General features: G+C 43.0%; 1 protein-coding gene across 3 annotated transcripts in view; it reads left to right on the forward strand.

The window, feature by feature from the left end:
• Positions 1–21922, forward strand: part of opa1 (OPA1 mitochondrial dynamin like GTPase) — a 46826-nt gene that overhangs the window by 5014 nt on the left and 19890 nt on the right. The window contains exons 5-29 of one of the 3 annotated variants that reach the window (XM_071528707.1): positions 1707–1760; positions 3593–3675; positions 5610–5774; positions 7287–7340; positions 7996–8100; positions 8566–8652; positions 9145–9258; positions 10225–10305; positions 10423–10497; positions 10629–10700; positions 11257–11356; positions 11678–11808; positions 12148–12220; positions 12999–13071; positions 13213–13328; positions 14859–14923; positions 15087–15163; positions 16280–16445; positions 16852–17004; positions 17860–17968; positions 18247–18326; positions 18693–18833; positions 19453–19569; positions 19685–19778; positions 20458–20568. In XM_071528707.1, the coding sequence (XP_071384808.1) occupies positions 1707–1760; positions 3593–3675; positions 5610–5774; positions 7287–7340; positions 7996–8100; positions 8566–8652; positions 9145–9258; positions 10225–10305; positions 10423–10497; positions 10629–10700; positions 11257–11356; positions 11678–11808; positions 12148–12220; positions 12999–13071; positions 13213–13328; positions 14859–14923; positions 15087–15163; positions 16280–16445; positions 16852–17004; positions 17860–17968; positions 18247–18326; positions 18693–18833; positions 19453–19569; positions 19685–19778; positions 20458–20568 (2496 nt within the window). The remainder of the gene's footprint in view (positions 1–1706; positions 1761–3592; positions 3676–5609; positions 5775–7286; positions 7341–7995; positions 8101–8565; positions 8653–9144; positions 9259–10224; positions 10306–10422; positions 10498–10628; positions 10701–11256; positions 11357–11677; positions 11809–12147; positions 12221–12998; positions 13072–13212; positions 13329–14858; positions 14924–15086; positions 15164–16279; positions 16446–16851; positions 17005–17859; positions 17969–18246; positions 18327–18692; positions 18834–19452; positions 19570–19684; positions 19779–20457; positions 20569–21922) is intronic. The other 2 variants (XM_071528709.1, XM_071528710.1) reach the window with 2 other exon arrangements.

A 21922-nucleotide genomic window follows, 5' to 3' on the forward strand; every position in this document is an offset into this window, starting at 1 on the left:
CAGAGAAGTTGATGAGTGAAAGATATGGTGATTGGTTTAATTTATATATTACACCTTTATAAGACCCGGAGACTAATAATAGAATGTAATAGTCCATTATTGTTTCTTGTTTGGGGTGAGATACCTTTATAAGCCCATTAGATCTCCTTTCTCACCTGTCTAAATTGTATTTTTCCTCTCCCTCTTCAGTGCTATCATTTTTGCAAATAGCCCAAAACATAACCTAATATAATTCATAATTCATTTCATTAATATTTCAGTTTTATAATAACAGAATATGCTTCATAACATCATGTATAGAGTTAAAAGGAACAGCTAACCCCTAAATGAAAATTCTGTCATTATTTACTCCAGACAAATCAAGTTTATTTTTATATCACCTTTTCATACAAATGCAGTTCAAAGTGCTTTACAGAGTAACAAAAAACAGTAAAAGATTAAACACACTGGAATATATAAAATATTGATGTCAGTCGAAACCCCAGTGAAGTTTGTATGACCACCAAACACACAGCGAGTTAACGACCAGAGTTCCATCTCCGCTTTCTCCAAAACAGTTGAAGTGAGAAAATCTGTTTTGTTTAGAGTTCCAAAAAGGACATTAAATGACCATCACATTTCTCTAAACACAGGGTTCCTACACAGGTCTGGAAAGTCTGGAAAAGTATTAAAAATGAATTTGATCATTTCCAGGTCTTGAATAGTTTGGGAATTTGAAAAAATGTCTGGAAAAGTATGGAAAATGTCGTGGTTCAGTTTCGATACACACATAATTATAGCTTTTATGTTGTTGTTGACCCACTTTGAGTCCACGGTTTTTGTTGATGTGAAGAATAATGTTCAGATAGAGGGACGCTCTTATTACCCAGCTGCTGTCAGCATGCATTATATCAAATACCGACCAAAATCAAATCCAGTCAAGAACATAGGGTCTGGGAAAAATATGGAATTTTAAAATGGAAACCCTGCCAATCATCTCACATATTCTGATATTTGTCGCTGTGAAGAACAATCTTCATCTATACAGTGATATGACCTAGTTAGCAGGGGCAAGATGTCTATCTGCGTAAATCGTATTGAACACCAGACAAAATCTTCAAAACAAATCAAGGTCTGGAAAAAGTATGGCATTTTTTAATTGAAGTGTGTAGGAACCCTGTAAACAACTCCTGCAGCATAATCCAAGTGTTTTGTAGCCAAACGATTGCACTTACTTGCAATTAAGCAGCATTACGCAGAGGAAATGCTAACAACTTCTTCTTATGGCAACCGAAACAAGGAAATTAGCTGATTGTGTTTATATTGGGGGGTGATGGGCACTACTACAGCAAGCTCTCCATTGGCTGGTGATTTGTAAACAGAATCAGTCTATAATGACAGAATTTGACATTTTGGGATGAACTGTTCCTTTAAGACCAAGTCCAGTTTGGGGTCTGCCTAGCTCTTTTAACAGTCTCTCATGAAGTGGCTGCTTTCCTCTGGACTTGGCAGAGCGCAGCATGGCAGCACAGCAGCACAGCTCCTGGGTCGGCCGTGGCTTTGTTTGACACACACACACACACACACACACACACACATATCATCCAGCCGTGACCTTGCTCTGACCACCACCCCTCTGCTTCTGTCTTTTTATGATTTTTATGTTGTGTTGTTCTTCCTTTCTCCCCCTCCCCTCCCCTCCTCCCCCTCCTCCACATTCTTCACAGGTTTGAGTTTGGGTAGTGAAGTCAAAGGAGCTTCTGGTCTGCATCTGTTGTTAGGTGTGTAAACCCCCCGCACTCAGTAGCGCTGCCCGTCCCTCCCCACCTCCCTCTCTTTTCTCCCCGGTGCTGTTTGAACCCCCCCCCCCCACTATCCTCCTTCCCCCCCCCCCCCCTGGTATTGGTCTGTTTGTGGTGGCGTTCCTGCTTGCGGACCTGCTGAGTGGTTGCCGTGGTTCGACGCTAAAGGCGGTGGTGCGGCATCTTCCCAGGAAGGCGTACTCCCAAACCAGATTGGCTTCCGGTTTCCGCAGGCGGCATTCAGACCGGTGCTGCTGTCAGCGATGCCAAAGTTTGTTATGAACGTTGGTTCTGTGTTCAGTGAGATGTATGGCCTGTCACTCGCACGGTGAAAAGGTCTCATCTTGGACCGAGGGTTTTCAGATGAGTATGCTTCTTTAAGCCGAGATCCAGTTGCACCTTGTGGCTGACACGCGTTTACTGGAATGAAAAAAGTAGTAATACCTTAGTTTTCTCTTCCTCTTACTGAATTCATTTGAAAGTCAAAAAGAATTCTTAATATCACAACACAAGTGCAGAAATGTGGTTTTGTGAGACGATTTTTCATTTTTTCATCCTGGTCTGGAGTACTCTTCAAAGCAGATCCAGTGTGTTCCCCTTTAATATGTCCTCCTCTCCCCTTTTGACTTGACTCTCTTTGGCTGTTCTGTCCCACCTGTGTGGTTTTTTGCCTCCTTTGACTTCCACCCTCTCTCTCCCCTGGCCTGTTTGGGCTGCTTTCCTTAATTATACTCACATTTGCAATTGCTAATCTTTGACTCTGTGGGCTCTCTTTTCATCTACCTGTAGCACATGCCAATCAAATGTTTGGAAAATGCATAGAAAATACGTTTCATTTCACTTAGAACATCCACTGTAGTTGAAGTCAAGATGTTGAGATATGATGCAAATGTGCAGTAAATGATTTTGTTCCTCAAATGAAGACTGATTAATCAACATGATCAGAGTATCTAGCAAAACAATCAGAAATGTCCATTCAGCCATAATCACACCAAGGTTATATTTAATTATTTAATGATACATGGAAAGACTTCAAGCTTTCAAAGGTCATTTGCACAGCAGCTTGCCAGACCAGACCACACCTCCACTGTGAGTCATGAAAAACAGAAGAGGTGTGTTCCTCGTTCTTGCTCCTCACTTGTCAGCTTCAAGTCCCTCAGTGGCTCGATGAAAGCTGTTTTTTCCTTGACAGTTTCAAGGTTGGTCTATTTATACATGTAGAGTACATGTACCTATGGAAGTGACAGCTGGCTGTGTACAGCAGATGTCAACACCATGCCTCCATAAACACCTGACACATTTATATAGGTGAGCAGACTTGTTTTATGCAGTGGAAGTTACTGTCACTGCTGTATAATATTAGCTTCACATACGTTCACATACCTCAAACCCAAGTAAGGCATAATGTTGACAGGGTATCCATGGGTTATTAAAAATTAGGAAAAAGTCTAAATTTAAACTTTTTAAATACAGTCTTATTTTTTCACTATACAATGCCAGGTGTTTTTTCGCTGCATATATGCTGCTAAATAGACACAGAACAGGGTTAGTAGTGCAATATGCAAAGTTTTATTTTGTTTGTTTTCATTTTTTGGTTGTTTTTCATCAGATTTTCCAAACATTTGATTTGTAATCACACATTTCTTGCTTCTACTAACCATAGGTATGCTATAGATGATTTCCTGTCTGACAGTTGGCCATGGGAATAATTGTCTCACTAAGCGTATGGTGTTCTACTCAGTACACAGTAGTCATCGATGCATTATCATATGTAGTAACCTCATTCTGTTTTGTTGTGTCTCCTCTGGTAGAAACCTCAGGCGAGCCTCCGCTGAACGCCACAGACACTCCTGCTGCATCCACACAAGAGGGCAGCGACAAGCAGTACAAGAAGGCAAGTCTGCTCCGACCCGCTGACTCTCCCCAGCCTTGGCTTGGTCTCACTCAACTCCCGTCTGCAGCTTGGCTCACTTTCACTTCAGTGTCAATAATTTCAGTGGAACGAATCAAAATTCACTCAAGGAATCTGAAAACTAAGTGTGGTCCTCTATGGTTCAATGCATGGAACATGGCTCTAACACTGCCAGAGTTAGGCATTTAATTCCCACTTTGGATAACAGTGTCCACCAAATGGCACGTGTTGTGTAATATAGGGGAATGTAATGTTTTTGGTCAGTTTTGATTCATTCCACTGAATGGGGACTGTGAGCTTCACTCTGGCTACTAGCTTATAATCAAGATAAGCTGTTAATGGTGCTCTATGACAGAAGGTTGGTAAGAAGATGGTTAGTTATACTCTGTTACAGTGAAGCACTAAAGTGAGACTTGCTCTTTAGCAAAATATTACACACACAGTGAAATTGATCATTTAGTATCGCTAACAGATCGTACCATTTATACATGGCACTCATTCTGACAGAGTATAACCTGAGAGATCATTTTCACGCTTGCTGATATTTACCATTGCCTTTGCTCTCATGCCTCTCAATGTTCTTGTTTTTTTTCCAGAAGCCTCTTCACGGAGACCATGCCTTCTTTTAGCTTCATATTGTACAGCTGCTTCTGGCAAAGCACTTTGTATGCACATTTCTTTCATCCCTGTTGTCCTCTCTCTTTCATGTTCATTTTGTGTGTAGTCTCTTTTTCACAAAGCGACCTGTCTCCGGTGTCCCCCCCGTTCTATGGAAATGTCTGTTTTTTTTAATGTTGTTTTCACACTGTACAGAGTTGGAAGTTTTAAAATAGAAAAAAAAAGATTAAAAGGTTTGAAAATATTGTAAGGGGAGCTGCATAAAATGATAGATGATGGCTTTCCTACCCTCCGCCTTGCTTTTAGTCCAAAATAATGGTCCCCAACCTGAACACACATTGAGTTTACAAGTTGAAGTTTCAGTTTGAAGTGCATTTAATGAGGATTTCGTCATTCGCTTCACAGAACAAAGAAGCTAAAAACGTTTTAAAAATTTCTAATACCCCTTTTCTTTCTTAAGTAAGAATTGAATTGACTCTCCATGAATCTATTCTACTACTGATGGCATTTAGACAGGCCACATCAAGTTGGGGACCACTGGACTAAAGCTATGTTCACCTGTTCAACCTGCTGTAGGCTTTGCGCTCCACCCTTGATACAGCAATATCCCACCGCTTGCTTTGCTCATTTCATCTACATCAACAGACTGATTATGATCGGAGCTGCCAGTGTGTTGAAAAGCATCGAAATACGGTGGTCTCAGTCCTCATGTGTAGGCTACAGTTGACACAGAACGTCACAATACATGAGACTTTGTTATTATTTTACTCTTACAGTAAAACTTGACTGTCTGTGCCCAAGTTCAGAATCAGTCCGCTCTGTTCATGTATTTTATACCCCTTCTCTTGGAGCATGGTAATAAGTTGGATAGTATCGCTCGACTCGTGGCGAGGGTACAACCATTAAGCCGTAACGATGCATGATGGCGGGGAAAGAGAACGGAATCGCCACGGTGTGCCACTGGCTGAGAGGCGCTGGTTGCGGTATCAGTCGCCTCTTCTGCTTTCAGTCTGGCAAAGTTTGGCATCTCCCCTTTGTGGCCGAGATAAACTGACTTTGTTGGGTAGCGCTGATGATGGTGGCAAGATTCCCAAAGCCAAAGACCTCGATTACGTTGATCTTGATCCTTGACTGAACGGTAATACTCCGGCCTGTAGAGCGCCTATGCCGGTCACTGTGGGCATAGGTTTGGTTTCCTGTGTTCAGGTGCCGCCCGGGCCTGGTGGGCAGACCGGCCCAGCGGGTGGTTGTTGTTGTTGTTGCTGCTTCTGCCTCTCTCTCACTGTGACGTCCCCCAGCAGGGTCTGCTCGGCGAGCTCATTCTCATTCAGCAGCAGATCCAGCGGCACGAGGAGGAAGTCCGGCGGGCTGCTGCGGCCAATAGCGCGCGTCCCCCACCGCCAGAGCCCGCCCCCAGTCCGCCTCCGAACCCCAGCCCCAGCCCCCCTCAGCAGAAACGCAAGGTGAAGGTCCCCACCCAACTTAGACCCCACCCACCCAATCACCACCCCCTACCAGATGACAGCCGTAGAGGATGATCAGAACATACTGTATATAATAGGACCACCCAGAAACCTTCCCCCCCTCTAAGGTCTACCAGCTACCTGGACAAAAATTAACTAACTGAATCTATATAAGGAATAGAGTTGGAATTGGAATAATGAAATCACTATTCCAGGAAGTGTCTTGTTTAAGATTCAGATTCAGATTCAGCTTATAGTGTTTTATGTTACTGCTAATGGGTTATTAAATTCATTATTGGCCATTAACTTGATATACTTTGAGCCAGGGCCGGAGAGTAAATTTCCTACACCTTGAAACTCATTATTTAATCTTTGCTTCAGTACCAATATATCTGAGACTTTGTAGTGCTGGCTAATGTCAAACACTTATGTCGATACCTATAAACACCTCCAATCCGTCCCCTTCAGTATCCAACAACACCCTCCATGGCTCCATGTATCACTCAATAGTCTGTCAGGCTATGCTAAGATTGCTTTGCTGGTGGGCTAAGGAATGGCATGCATGGAAAGTTACCTTAGCCTGGTCCCAGTAGCCCAGTAGCCCAGCCTCCCTGTCTGGATCATCATCAACAGCACTCCACTAATGTATGGAAACACTGCATGGAGTGGAGTGACACACCGCTGCATGGCGTGAACTGCACTTTTGGAAACGACCATGACTTTGACCAGTCTTCGAATGAAAATCTGAACGGCATTGAGATCGCTAGTTTATCAGCAGCAAGGGATAAGACCTAAGCCCTGCTAGAGAGGTTTCACATTGCCTAGATAATATTTAACAAAGGATATCCAAAACATTATCAAGCACTGTTTGCGCATATCACTAGAATGTAAGTTACTGCACACTTCCCATCTCTGCTGTATAGTGTAGATATAGCTTCAGATAAAGCATTGTAGTGTGTGTGTTTGTGTGTGTGTGTGTACATGTGTGTTTAATTCCCTGTCGTCCGCTGCCAATCCCATTTACTCATATATGCTCTGTCTCCTGCTCTCTGTCCCTTCTCTTCTCCCATCCTGAAAAATGCATTGCAGGTATATAAAAGATACAATCAAATGGGTTTTTGCCAAATCATAAAAATTCACTCTGTAATGACGTTGACGATGGTTTCTTGATGAAATTCAGCTGTCTTTTCCAGGGCTCACTTTGTGATTTGTGCTTGTGTGTGATTCATAGACTCTTGATTGAAGCTGAAAAAGACCAGAATGAACATTGTCTGCTTGGAATCTGTTTGTTTTTTTTATTCCCCTCCATTTTATGCATTAACTTGACTTTTCTCAACTCTGGTACTCTCTGTAATGTAATGTGCATGTAATGTACCTTCCTGATGCTGGTGGGATCCCATGTGTGTGAAGTTGTACAATGAGGGTGACGGGAAGGCCTAATTTTCAAGACCAGAGAGGGAGCATTAACCCAGTTTGTTCCTGTTCTTTTTCCTCGTCTTCTTCCACCTCCAGTCGTCAGACAGAGAAAAGATAGACCAGCTTCAAGAAGAACTGCTCCGTACCCAGGTACAGTACATTTATGATTTACTTTGGCTGAAACCACTGGGGCCAGGATGTTTTTGAAGTCTTGATGGACCAGAGGAATATTGGAGTTGTTGCCCAAATACTGGTTTAAGTGTGAATTGGTGAGCCAATCACCTTGGTTGTATATTTTTTTTTTTAATTCAGCTATAAATATATATTCAATCCTTTTTGGGGTTTTACATTTCATTGACTCAAATAGTCTAATGGTTCAAAATCAGGCAGCAGACCATAATTCACTGATTTCTACTGCCTTGTTGCCGTCTTGGACCAAGCTAGCAGACCCAGAATCGACTCTTTCAGCTCTGCTCAAGCTCAGACATTCATTTTGAAAGGTGGAACAGACTATCGCTTTGATGCTAATGGTACAGTACCACTGACTGCCAGAGGTGACTCAAGGCTCAAGGACTTTGGATGCCCAAAACGCCAAAGATATGACAGGAAAAAGCTACAGTAGAATGGCTGCATGAGCATGGAAATGGTGCGCTTTAGGAAACGACAGCAGAGGCTGCATCTGTGTCTTTATAGCAGTGGGTAAATCCAGCAGAGCATGAATTTCATTTTTGGTTTTGTCAAAATGCTCTCTTAGGTGTAAAGCCTTATGCTGGGTGTTGATTGCTTGCTGCTATTTTTCCCACAGATGAAATATCAACGCATGCTGGAGAGACTGGAGAAGGAGAATAAAGAGTTGAGGAAAGTGGTGCTGCAGAAAGACGATAAGGGGATTCACCAAAGGAAAGTCAAGGTGGGTCTCATACAAACACACACACACACATTTAAATAATAATTCTTCTTCTCGATCAAAGTAATCCAGCGCACACCGGGATTGTTCAAATTAACTTTTTTAGTTTAATTCCCACTTTTTTAAGTCCCACTTTTTCCCACTTTTTTAGTTTAATTCATATAAAATATTGGGGCGAATGTTTGCCCCAATATTTTATATGAATTAAACTAAAAAAGTCGATTTGAACAATCCCGGTGTGCGCTGGATTACTTTGATCTTGAATGTTGTACTGTTCCTGCTCTAGCTGCACCCTGGATGAGTAGCACGGCTGTGCACAAGGGCACCCATAGTTTTTAATAATTCTTCTTCTATTGTACTCATTATAAGTCACTCTGGATAAGAGTGTCAGCTAAATACCTATAATTTTCATGTAAAGGTAAATGTTTCATCAAGCCTGAGTTTTCCTTTTGTATCCCCCCCATGTAGAAATCCCTTATTGACCTGTACTCCGAGGTCTTGGATATCCTGTCCGACTACGACTCCAACTACAACACCCAGGACCACCTACCCAGGGTAAGGAGCAGTCGCATATGGTTCCTTATTCATGGGAAATGGAGTCCTATCAAAGAATGGCTTTATTCCTCTATTGGCTCTTCAACTGTTGAGAGTTCTCAGTAGTCCAAGGCTGACTGTAAGATTATTCAATATGTGTTTGATGGTCTTATTCTTGGGTCTGATACCAATAACTGGGAAGAAAATTTTATTAATAAATGAATTCAATAAATGAATGATATCCAAAATATCTGATAATCTATTTTTGTGGTAGGAGTGTTATCTAACTTAATTTATTAATAAACCCTCTCAAGACATTCTGAAGAAATTCTGAAGCTTGTTCATCAGTTGGACCATCATTTCTTTACCAGCTCTTTTTTCCCTTACTACCTCTGTTTCCTTACTCCTTCCTTCCTTGCCTGTCCTGCTACCTTTTCTCCTGCAACCTCTTTTCTGTCCTCCATCCATTCTGCTATCTCCACCATCTTACCCACTTCCTCCTGTTCTGTTAAGGTGGTTGTGGTCGGGGATCAGAGTGCTGGGAAGACCAGCGTGCTGGAGATGATCGCCCAGGCCAGGATCTTCCCCCGGGGCTCTGGAGAGATGATGACCCGCTCTCCTGTCAAGGTAGGCAGGGCCAGACTGGCCGATGTGTGCACATATAAGCTCATACTCAATCATCTCTCTATAGCCAGGGTCCTTACATGGAAAGCAAATTTGATCATTTCCAGGTATTGAAAAGTTTGGCAGTTGGACAAAACATCTGGAAAAGTATTGGGGGGACGGGGACGTTTACTTTTGATACACATATAACAGTAATTGTTTTAGTTGTCAATTCAATTCAAAAAACTGTATTTATCCCCGAGGGGGGGGTTGCTGGGACTGTGGCAGACCAGTAGGTGTGGGGATTAGTCCCAGGCGAGGGAGGAAGAGGGGGCCCGGGGCAGACTGGAGTTTAGTAGGTGAACAGCCTCATATATGAAGATTGCCTTCCTCCGTTTAGTCCTAGCTGCAGGGCAGCGCAGACGCCTACCAGAGGGCAGCCGTTCGAAGGCCCTGTGTAGGACATGGGTGGGGTCCTGTAGGATGGAGTGGGCTTTCCGGAGCGTTAGCTGATCATGCAGTGAGGTCAGAGACCAGAGGGGGTGGCCTATGATTTTGGAGCAGGTGTTCACATTATTCTGGAGGCGCTTCTTGTTTTGGATTGTGAGAGAGTGGAACCAGCAAATGAATGAGAAGGTTATTATGCTTTAGGCCCGTTGTTACTCCATGTATTTTCATATTTGCTGCTGTGAGGAATTCTCTTTGAAATTAACAGTCTCAAAGAAGCATACGCACATCCATATTATTTTGCAGGTGCTGAGTAGTAAAGATGAGTACAAAAAAGAAGAGAACAGCAGCACACTGCTTTTGTGTTCCCAAGCAGGATTTCTTTTTTAAATCTTACATGCTGTGAGCATGACAACGCTACGACCGAGACTTCTCAAGAAATAAGGCCTGAATTTTGGAAATGGAAAATCTAGTCTAGGAACCCTGTTTAATGTTTTTGTTGTTGTTGTGTATTGAGGCCCTTGACAAGTCTTCTGTCCCCAGGTAACACTAAGCGAGGGCCCCCACCACGTGGCCATGTTCAAGGACAGCGGCCGAGAGTTTGATCTCAATAAGGAGGAGGATGTAAGTCACAAGTGAACCCTTCATTCATTCCTTCCCTCTAGCCACTATGAAAGTAAAGCATAAACTTGGTTACTTATTTACACAGCTTTATCCTCTCTCCCTTCGTCCCTCCTGCAGCTGGCTGCCCTCAGGCATGAGATAGAGCTGAGGATGAGGAAGAGCGTGAAGGAGGGGCAGACAGTCAGTCCTGAGGTGGGACACAGTGATTTATTTATTTATTCTCAGGTTCAGATTCAGATTGTTTAACGCTGCTATCTGCCGTTTTACTGCTGTAGTGTGTGGTAGGATGATGACTGATGAGGTTTATGTTTTTTGTTTGTCAGACAATATCCCTGAGTGTCAAAGGCCCCGGCATCCAGAGGATGGTGCTCGTCGACTTACCAGGCGTCATCAGTGTGAGTAGAGACATGCACACTCTTGTATTAATATACTTGTTAGTAATACAAGACTGATCTATCTCCACTGCAATTGTAAATCTTACTTTACACATGAAATTGTAGATTATTGTGCCTGTACAAGATCCTTGTATTTTGCATTGATGAACATCTTTTTACTGCACAGTTTTGAGCTAATTACTCTGTCTGTGGTTGTATCAACTGATGTTTGTAAGGTACATTATGTGGTGATTTCTTATCTGATTTGAACTGTTCAAATTGAATGAGGGACCTTCCCTTAATTCCATTAACTAACCATAACCATTGCCAATACATGCCCTAACCTTACCTTAACCTTATCTTAACCCTAAACCTAACCCCTATCGCCTACATTAATCCTCACCAATCCATGCCCTAACCTGACATAACCCTAATTAAAAACCTAAAACCCTAAACTGTAAAATTGCTCTTTTGCAAAGTGCGGATCCACAAACCCACAGCTGTCCTCACAAATAAAGTAAGGCAAGTACACACAAAAAAAGTCTAAAATCTTTCTGTAAATTTGTGTCTTTCTCAGACTGTGACTTCGGGCATGGCAGCAGACACTAAGGAAACCATCTTCAGCATCAGCAAGGCCTACATGCAGAACCCCAATGCAATCATCCTCTGTATTCAGGGTGAGCCATTAGTACACCATCCACCAAATGGTCTTGCATACAGGCAGCCGGGTGTTGTAGTGAGTAGGGTGATGGGAGAAGATTTCACGGCATGGGCTCAGTAGACTATCACATTCTTACCATTATTATTATTAAATGCTTGAATGTCAAAGAGGAACAGATGATCCCAGAATTTGTTCCTTACACTTTCACTTATCTTCTCCTTTTTTCTTTCAAACTCTTCCACCTCCTTTTCATTGCTTTCATACTCATTGTCCTCCTCACCCTTGTCATCTTTACCCCATCATCTCATCTCCTCTGTCCTTCCTCCTCTCTGTCCAGATGGTAGTGTGGATGCAGAGCGAAGCATTGTGACAGACTTGGTGAGCCAGATGGATCCCCAGGGCAGGAGGACCATCTTTGTCCTGACCAAGGTGGACCTGGCTGAGAAGAACCTGGCCAGTCCCAACAGAGTAAGATGGCTTAACTGGCCACTTGTTTCACCATTTCACCTGCAGAGCCAAAGACTTGTGCCTGGATTTGTCAAAATGTGCTTGACTGGTTGTTAATGCGTTGCCACTTCATATTCCATAGAATACAGAGTTAGTGAGCAAAACTGTCCAAAAGCTGCACTTCAATAACTGCTGCGTCTACATATTTTTTTTTACACCAGTGGATGAAGTACCAACTCATATGCGTGAGAGACAGCAATATGTGACTCCTCCACAAGAGGGGAGCTCAGCTCAGTTTTGCACTACAGAGTGGAATGACCTGAAAAGTTAAACAGTTTCTTCCCCTGTCTTCTGTTTCAGATCCAGCAGATAGTTGAAGGCAAGCTGTTCCCCATGAAGGCCCTGGGTTACTTTGCAGTGGTGACAGGGAAAGGTAACGTATCCCACTGAGTAATCCACCATCCTGCATTTAATGCTACATTATATAATGGGTAGATTAGCCAAGCAATCTGATAAAAGACACATCCCAGCTGGGCTGATAATTCCCACAAAGCCTAGCTGTGATTTATTGGTTGCTCTGCCAGCTTTTTTGGTAACCAGGGAGCTAGTTGGATATCTTTCCTGTTTTCTCCTGCTTTTTATTGCAAATGGTATGCAGGACATTATGTCGTCATGGTGGCATCTCTGTCTGTGTAGACACATTCTTGTGAACACAATAACTCAAGAACAGTAGATGATGGAAATTTCATAGTTACACCACAGGTTCCCCCTATAGAGTAGATGATCTGATCAGATTTTGGAGCACCTTGCTGTGTAAATTTGCATGTTAATGAGGAAAACTACTGCCAGTATAATAGTATTATATTATAATATTAGTATAATATGTTTTACGGTACAGAGGTCATATTATTTACCACCCATGTGTTGTGTGAAGACAAGTTAATGTTTATTATATATATTAGTATATAACATATTAATTAATGATCTCATTAGCATAACTGATTATGTTTAATATGTCATGGTGATTATGACAGGACATTAGGCAGCTCAAGTGCCTCTTGTTATTCTCGTGCATATTTACTACTTTGTCAGAAACAGGAATGCCCTCTCGGACGTTCTCACTGAATGAAATCCTGCATTAAACCCTACAGTTCATTGAATCCTGAAATGTGAGTTACTGACATCTTGTTGTGTTGTCCACTCTTCTCTAGGGAGCAGCGGTGAAAGCATAGACTCCATCAAAGACTACGAGGAGGACTTCTTCCAGAACTCAAGATTACTGAGGCAGGTTTCACTAAACTCATCAAACTTTACAGCTCCATCATTTATCTATCCCTCCCGTTGCCTTGTTGAATGTGAGGATAATATTTTAACTCATCAAATAAATTAATTCAAACCAGCCAATCACTGTATGTATCCCATCAGGGACGGCATGTTGAAGGCCCACCAGGTGACTACGAAGAACTTGAGCCTGGCTGTCTCTGACTGCTTCTGGAAGATGGTTAGGGAGTCTGTTGAGCAGCAGGCCGACGTCTTCAAAGGTATGACTCTGCACCTGCAGGCCTTCAGGGCTTTTTTAACCTTTATTTATCCAGGGAGGGTTGACTGACTCATATGCCATTTTATATGTGCTGTTTAGTGGATGTTTTTCTCCAAAGTGTCTTACCGTGCCATGAGTTTTTAGCTTCCCTAGCCGGGTGGGAATTCAATCCTTAACCCTGGCAGTGTTAGAGCCTTGCTCTACCCATTGGGCTATACAGGGAATGGGAGCGACACAGGATCACAATTCCACCTTAATTCCACTTCCTCCTGACTATCCCTCCTTCCTCTCTTCGGCCTAAGTCAGCCCACCCTGCCACACTTCTCCCCTCGCTCAGCGCTGCCTCCCATCGACAATTAGCCTAGACAACCACGGGCCCCTCGCTAACAGCACAGGAGATTTATGGCCCTGCGACTGCTGCTCCCATCGGCCCATTGTGTGGCTTATCGATCCACAGCCCGTCAAAAAAAAAAAAAAAACACACACACAACTGGCCTCCATCCTCATAGCCTGGCGCCACCATGGCCCCTTAACCCAGCAATTAGCCTAATCTCTGGATGGGGAGCTGTGGAGAGGGACAGCGGGCTGTGTGTGTGTGTGTGTGTGCACATGTGTGAAAAGTAAAAGCTGGCTGTTGATTAAGAGTGTGTGATCGGCGCCATCCCCTCTGCTTCTAAGGGGCCAGTTAAGAGAGTGTCTGTGCAAAGTCCTCACCCACTTTTATTAAAGAATAGGCCCCATTAGCAGTCTGAAAGCTGCCTTTATATCAAACCAGGTTAAAACAAAGCAGGCTCTGTCCCGGTACAGTCAGCACCTGATGATTATAGAGAATTACTGTCTGATGGAGCGTAGCATCAAAGGTGGAAAAGGAATAGAAATGTATAGAAGATGAGTTTCGGCCGGCCAGACATGATAATGAACACCTGCCAAGTGCCACATGTCAAAGTAAATTTATTTTGAAGTTATAAGGGCATTCAGCAAAATGGGTTTGTCACATAGTGCTTTAACGAAAACAAAGTACGGACACAAATACAGGTAAAAATAGCAGTTAATAAAAAAACCTGCTACACTGGTGGTTAATGGTATATGACAAAAATACCTCAATGCCTCCATTGGATTCAAGGGAATGATTCAGGTATTTATTGTCTGCAAAAAGAGGCTTTCTCATTATTGTTTTGACTAGTTAAAAAACATCTAATATATTATTATGTACTGTATATATATATATATAGATGTGGTCCTGTTTAGGTCAATTGGGAGAACATGGCACTAACATTGCCAGGGTTAGGGGTTCACTTCCAATGGGGGTCAACCATGTTGAAAAGGTTTATTCATTCAAAATGTTTATTCACTAAACAATAGAGAGAGTGCATCTGGCTTGGATTTTATGATGGAACCACACGTGTTCATCTGGCCACTTACTTTATATTCACACTTGGAGCAAATGAGAAGTTGAAGAAGATTAATTTTGATGTTGAAAAGGTTTGTTTAGTGTGTTTATTCATTGTTTCTGTCCCTCCCCACGCCCCAGCATCCCGCTTCAACTTGGAGACGGAGTGGAAGAACAACTACCCCCGTCTGAGAGAGCTGGACAGGGTGAGAAACAGGAATCACACTAAAACAGAAATTGAGATAAAAACAGATAAAAAAAAATTTAAAAAAAGATTATAAAACAAGATAGAACAAGTGCACACCTTGAAAGTCTATCATTGGGGTATAAGAGCAATACAAATCTGCCTTTATTTTGCCTTTTTTGCAGAATGAACTCTTTGAAAAGGCCAAAAATGAAATCCTGGATGAAGTCATTAGTTTGAGTCAAGTGACCCCAAAACACTGGTAAGTTAGTGGTGTATCTATTATGTCTTGTTGCTACTATATTGGTATATCCATTACTTGTGTGCAGCCGTGGCTTTGATCCTGCAGCCGTTGGTGATCCAGGGGGAAACCACACCAGGGTTCAGAATAACTCCTCTAAACAAACTAGACATGATGGGTGTCAGCCAAATGCCTGAAATGTAAATGTAATTTGATCATTTTCATATTGTCAGTATCACCTTTTCATTCACCCTGGATGAAATATTGGTCTTTTTTTAAATGCCTCCTTATGGGGATCGAACTGCATAACATCATCTAACAATTATGTAGTGCTGTACCTGAAGGCAATTAGACCACAGATTTGAAATGCTTCAGCACTCTACCAGCCATGAGGTGGAGGCTATTTTAAGAGCAAGCTGCAAGTCTTTCCGTGTGTGCATGTACTCATGCATGAATATATAGTTATACCCCACCCCCCATGAGGAAAACCTCACTAAATGAGATGTATGCATGGTGTTGTGGCCATCCCCAGTGTGCGTGCCATCAGTTCTCCCAGATCGATGCTCTGATGAATGGCCCATGGCCGGGGACAGGGGTGGCCCTGTTAGCCAGACAGCCAGCCAGCGCTATTGGAGATAGCGCCTATTGACAGCAAGGAGCGCTAGCCTGAACAAAAGGGGAGCCGCATGAAATATGAGCGTGCGTTTATGATAAATGAGAGAGGCTTAACACCGCTCTGGTCTCAGGGGGATTTTGGGAGGGTTTTGTCCCATTGTCACGCTGTCGCGGTCAAATAGAGTGAGAGTGGGAAGGCTGTTAGCTGCTAACAGGCTCATACTGGAGCTGTATTGGAATCTACAGTCAAGTGCAATCTCAATAGCACTGACTGTACACAAGTGAAAGCAGCTCGATAGGCAAGAGCGATCCCCCTCTGCTCATTGTTTTCCTGCCCCACTGGATCACTTAACTGAACAGAGCCGGACAGCTGAAAGCAACTTTCCTGAGAGCACTTTGACCTGTTAGATCTCCTTAAATCTAATCCTAAAAATCATTTTACATAATTTAAGAAGTCATACCACATTCAGCGTGTTATCCAATCAAAACATTCCTCCTGACCTGACCTTTGACCCCTCCCAGGGAGGCCATCCTGCAGAAGAAGCTGTGGGAGCGTGTTTCCACCCATGTGATCGAGAACATCTACCTGCCTGCCGCCCAGACGATGAACTCGGGCACCTTCAACACCACCGTGGACATCAAGCTCAAACAGTGGACCGACAAGCAGCTGCCACACAAAGCACTGGAGGTAAAGCAGACTGCCTGTCTTCATACAACTGGTCAAATCGTAATTCAAATTGGTAAAATGAGAGGTGTTATTCAATAAATCAAATCTCCTAAAGTCTTTCCAAATTTGAATTCATGCATGGTTTTATTCCTTTTTTGTCCATATATTTCTCTCAGATGTGGATTATTATTTCCAAAATTGAGTTTTTGTTGAATGATGTGTGCCATTTAACATTGTTACATAATGTAGCATTTTTCTATACACTTAAATGTGATTTATAATGGTCCACCTGCTGTAACACAAACTGATGAGCTTGAATGATCAATCATTTATGTAATTTTAACATAAAACTCTTCCTGTTCTGAGCACTTACAATGGTGGCCATGGTGTTGTGTTGATATGAACCGTCCAAATATACTCTGGTCAGGTTGCCTGGGAGACGCTGCAGGAGGAGTTTGCCCGCTTCATGGCTGAATACAAAGGCAAAGACCAGGATGACATTTTCGACAAGCTGAAGGAGGCCGTGAAGGACGAGAGCATCAAGAGGCACAAGTGGAATGAGAGAGCCATGGACAGCCTGGTAAACGGTTCAGCCACTCCACACTGATTTTTTTTTTTTTTTTTTACTTCCCTTATCAGAAGCTCTTCAATCATCAAGTACCACAAATGTACAGGAAATGGCCTTGCTGACATCAGTGCAGAGACATACTGACAACTTGGAGAGTTTTACCATGCATGCAAGACATGCAATGGACGGTAGAACATATATATATATATCTCACTCTCCATGTAGTTTTCAGTGTGAATATCCAGTAGCCATGTTAATTCAAACAGCATAGCATACTGTATTGTTGCAGCAGTAGACAATTCTGGGTGTAAATAAAAATGATAGTTGTAAACAGTTAGCAGTTCAAAACATTGAGAGGCACTTCACAGGTTTACTTGAATTAAAATAGATGAAACTCTAAGGTTTTCCTGTGGGGAATTGGGCCATTGCAACACTAAAGAAGAATAAGATATAATAAAAATAGACCAAATGGGACTTATACACATGTATGTATTTTGACATATAAAGTAGAAATGTATGAATGAATATGTGCAAAGTATGGGTGCCAGGACTAACAAGATGTGCAAAATAGCAGCACTAGTATCAGTAGCAGCAGAACTTGCATGACCCATGTTCTTTTTTCATAGTAAAATTAAGATTTGACTATCTGTCTATCAACATGTAAATGTAGTAATTTAATTAATTGCCCGTAACAATGGCATAATGCAGAATTGGTTAAACAGCAGCATAACCTGCAGTAAAATTTCCCCTGGTGCACTTTGCCTAGCTTTGACCTGAGGAGGAATTATTGATACTGATCTGTTGCCTTGTGGTTTTCTTTTTACGTGTGTGTGTGTGTGTGTGTGTGTGTGTGTGTGTGTGTGTCAGAGGGTGATCCAACACAACGCCCTGGAAGACCGCTCCATCACAGACAAGCCCCAGTGGGACGCAGCCATCCAGTTCATGGAGGAAACCCTGCAGTCACGCCTCAAAGACAGTACGTTAGCCATGATGGCTCCATACAACATCATTTACCCAGTGCTCTAGTCGACCTCCCGCTCTCTTAACTATATGATACCCTGTAGCTCAGTAGGTAGAGTATGGCACTAACACTGCCAGGATTAGGGTTTCCTACTGGAGCCACAAATGTTTGCACTCATGAAAGTGTAAGGTCCTTTGGATAAAAGCGGACACCAAACGGCATATGCATTTCATTTTTTGACCTTCTAGACTTTTCCCCTCACTTTCTCTTTCTCTCTCCCTCACTTTCTGAAGCCGAGTCAGTGATCGGCGACATGGTGGGTCCAGACTGGAAGCAGAGGTGGATGAACTGGACGAACCGTACACCAGACCAGGTCAGAGTTCAAGTCTACCAAAGACTTCCACTTGTACTGCCAGTTATAGCACTGCTGTTTAGTTATCCAACTATCCAGAAGGTATTTTGGTTAAAAAAGAGCTATTAATGCTAAACTTTAATGGGGTTAGAACCTTCTACAAGGAAGATAGTCTGGGCAGGAAACTTAACTCTCTTGTCCTTTGATTCACCAGCTACTGTCACTATTTTACCAGCCAGCTAGACTCTTTGAGAATAACAGGACCTCCAAATTATGGTTTGCTGCCTTCTGAATTGGCTCATATAATAGACAAACTTGCCAGCCATAGACAACACCCTGTTTCCCACCCTGAAGATAGTGCTCACTCTCTTTTCTTTGGCCTCGCAGCACATCCGTAATGAAACCAAAACGGAGCTGGAGCGCCTGCTGAAGCTCCACGAGGACCACACAGCCTACCTGGCCAACGATGAGGTCACCACGGTCCGGAAGAACCTGGAGGGACGAGGGGTGGAAGTCGACCCCGTGCTGGTGAGATCAAAACACATGTTACATCACCACTGCTCAAAGGCTTTGGTTACACTTGACTCTGTGCATGCCCAGACCAAATCTCTGGGCATGCACACTAGGGTTGGGCAATTGGACAGCTATATCGGGGATAGGCAATAGTGGAAATTCCCATTTAAATGATCTTGATCTTTGGTAATTTAAAATGTAGTGTTGTGCAAGACACTCATTAGGGGAAGCACTTGCTGGGACAAAAACTATGTTCAAGTTGATTTAAACTGATTTATCCTGAACACTCCTGACACTACACAGAACCCTCCTCAGGGTGTGCTGGTGTCTGTGCATGTGTGTCTCCATCTGAGTGTCTTGTGCTACCGCTTCCTAATGCACTCACACCTGATACTTCATCAGTTATTTTCCTTGACTGGGAGGACCAAAATACCCATCCTTGCACATTTAAAAGCTATGTTTCAGTTGAAGTCATGACCCTTACACAGACAGCACATTGTGTTCTGTCCACCAACTGCTCTGGAGGCCTGCTGTTCCTTTACTGTATCCATGGAAAAATTGATTCATGGATTTGATTCATGAATAATATTTATCACTCGTTAACTGCTGGCTTGTTGACCTCCTGTCGGGTCAGATCAAGGACACGTGGCACCAGCTGTATCGCCGTCACTTCCTGCAGAAGGCTCTGGCCCACTGTAACCTCTGCAAGAGAGGATTCTACTACTACCAGAGACACTTTGTCGACTCTGAGGTGAGGGGAGAGGATGGGTTGTCTTCATTTGACTTTCTGTTCAACCTTTTTTCTCAACGGTATGGAAGGTTATTATGTGAAAAGTTAAGCTGTGTGTCGGTATGTTTCCCCCCAGTTGGAGTGCAACGATGTGGTACTGTTCTGGAGGATCCAGAGGATGCTGGGCATCACGGCCAACACTCTCCGACAACAGCTCACCAACACTGAGGGTAAGGATAACGATGAGGGACTGGGATATAATGGAACATGGAATTCCAAAATGAGATAGGCACCATTTGGAAAAAGGTAAATCACATTATGGTTTTCCAAAGTGGATAGAATTTTGGAAGAAAACCCTTCTGTCTTTGGGACCCAAGAACCTGTTTTCCAGATTCCAGATTTTCCAACTTTCAAAGGGTGCATCTGTGCCACTGCCACACGTTTCTCCCACTATCCTGCACAAATCAGTAATGGGAGGTGCTGTGAAAGGTCCCACCTTCAAGTTGCTCAAGCAGACAACATTAACTACATGAATGAAACTTAAAATGAAGTGTCAATCAAAACCATCAAAACCATATCAAACCAGGTACATGGAGATGGAGTCAGTAATTCTGTCTGCCGGTCTGTTTTAACACAGAATGAGCTATCATTTAGAAGGTACACATGGGCTTTGTCACTAATTGATAAAATTGGCTCCTACTGTTTCCATTATGGTCTTAAACATACATAATGAAAATAGACAATTATTTTCTCAACCATCTTCATGACAGTAAAATTGGATGATTGTATCGGTCAATCAGAACATTGAGAGAAAAATCCAATGCATTGTTGTTGGACTGGATATTGATCGAGTACTCCTCTGTGTATGTGTGTGTGTGTGTGTGTGTGTGTGTGTGTGTATCCCCTCAGTGCGTCGGCTGGAGAAGAATGTGAAGGAGGTGCTGGAGGACTTTGGGGAAGACACGGAGAAGAAGACCCATCTCATCACCGGCCGCCGTGTCCAGCTGGCCGAGGATCTCAGTGAGTCTCACGCATACTGTACTTTCATCAGGATTTCCTCTAGTTTTTTTTTCTTTTTCTTTTTTTTTCTTTTTTCAAAATCTGAGGAGCACAGGACCTCCTACAATGGTGCAGTGCTGCAAACATTGATTTCTGGAAATGAGGGAGATTTTCCAGAACCTGAATTGATGCAAAGGGAATCCTGACTTCAGATACAGGACTGACACACTGCAGGAGAAACTGTGGCAGGACCTTGCATATAATGCTAGACTCATGGTTAGTCGATTAAATATAAACACAAGTATACACTTAGAAGCCACACACGCACAGGATAATAATTTCAGTCATTACCTGACACTGACTTAAAATGAGCGAGCAGGAAGGGTTTCACTGTCTCTACAGGACCCGTTTGCTGTTGTAGGAATCAAACTTGTGATTTCAGTTACAGGACAGTCTCTCAAACTGTCACACCTCAGTGCCACCCATGAACTCACTTCCACACTTTCAAACACACTCACTTTGCTTGCTGTATGTGAGCCAGTATGTGCACACACGGCTCCATTAGAGGAAATTTCAAAGCTGCCAGTAGGTGGCAGTGGTGCTTAAGGAAAGATTGTATTGACTAGTCTGATAAACAGTAGCAGTGTTCATTCAGTCAGTGAACTAGGATGCTACAGCAGAGGCAAGTTGAGATCACTTGGATATCAACTGGTAAGTCCCTGCCAAGTTTGATATTTAAGATTCTGTCTCCCTGTATAATTTTAAAGGGACTTTTCCTTTAAAATCCACGGCTTTCTTTCTGTAATGTATATAATGATTCTTTCCATAATCAGCAGCAGGGTTTTGCGCACTGACATACACATGCTTGAATACATCGAACCCCCCCCCCCCCCCACTCTCTGTCTCTCACTCTTTCTCCTCACTCGCTCTCTGGCTCTCTCTTTTGAAGGATTTCAGGTTTTTGAACGTAATTAAAACTCTCATTCAATTACAATTAGAGATTGTTTGCTTTCCTGACAACACCCTTCATACACGCACAAATATTCATTCATACAATATAGTTGGAGGCTTTTTTAATTGCCACATAGGATGGGTGTGTGTGTGTGTGTGTGTGTGTGTGTGTGTGTCTGACCAGTAGCAGCAGTGTGGTGGCTGTCCGCCTGTCAGGTCCAGCCGCCAGCCCGTCTCCCTGTTAACACAACCCTGCTGATTAAACACAGCGCAATTTGCAGAGCGCCCACACGCCTGCAAGACAAGCCCAGACTCGCTTTATAGCTCTCTCTCTCACTCTCTCTCTCACTCTGTTGCCCTCTCTCTGTCTTTCTCGCTCTCTTTCTGTCTGTGTCACTTCACTCTCTTTCACAGACACACACAC

This window comes from Centroberyx affinis, unplaced genomic scaffold (assembly GCF_046629955.1).
Source record: "Centroberyx affinis isolate AG114_WGS23_722 - 3 ecotype Tasmania unplaced genomic scaffold, CSIRO-AGI_Caff_v1 ptg001712l_1, whole genome shotgun sequence".
In the NCBI taxonomy this organism is placed as follows: domain Eukaryota; kingdom Metazoa; phylum Chordata; class Actinopteri; order Beryciformes; family Berycidae; genus Centroberyx; species Centroberyx affinis.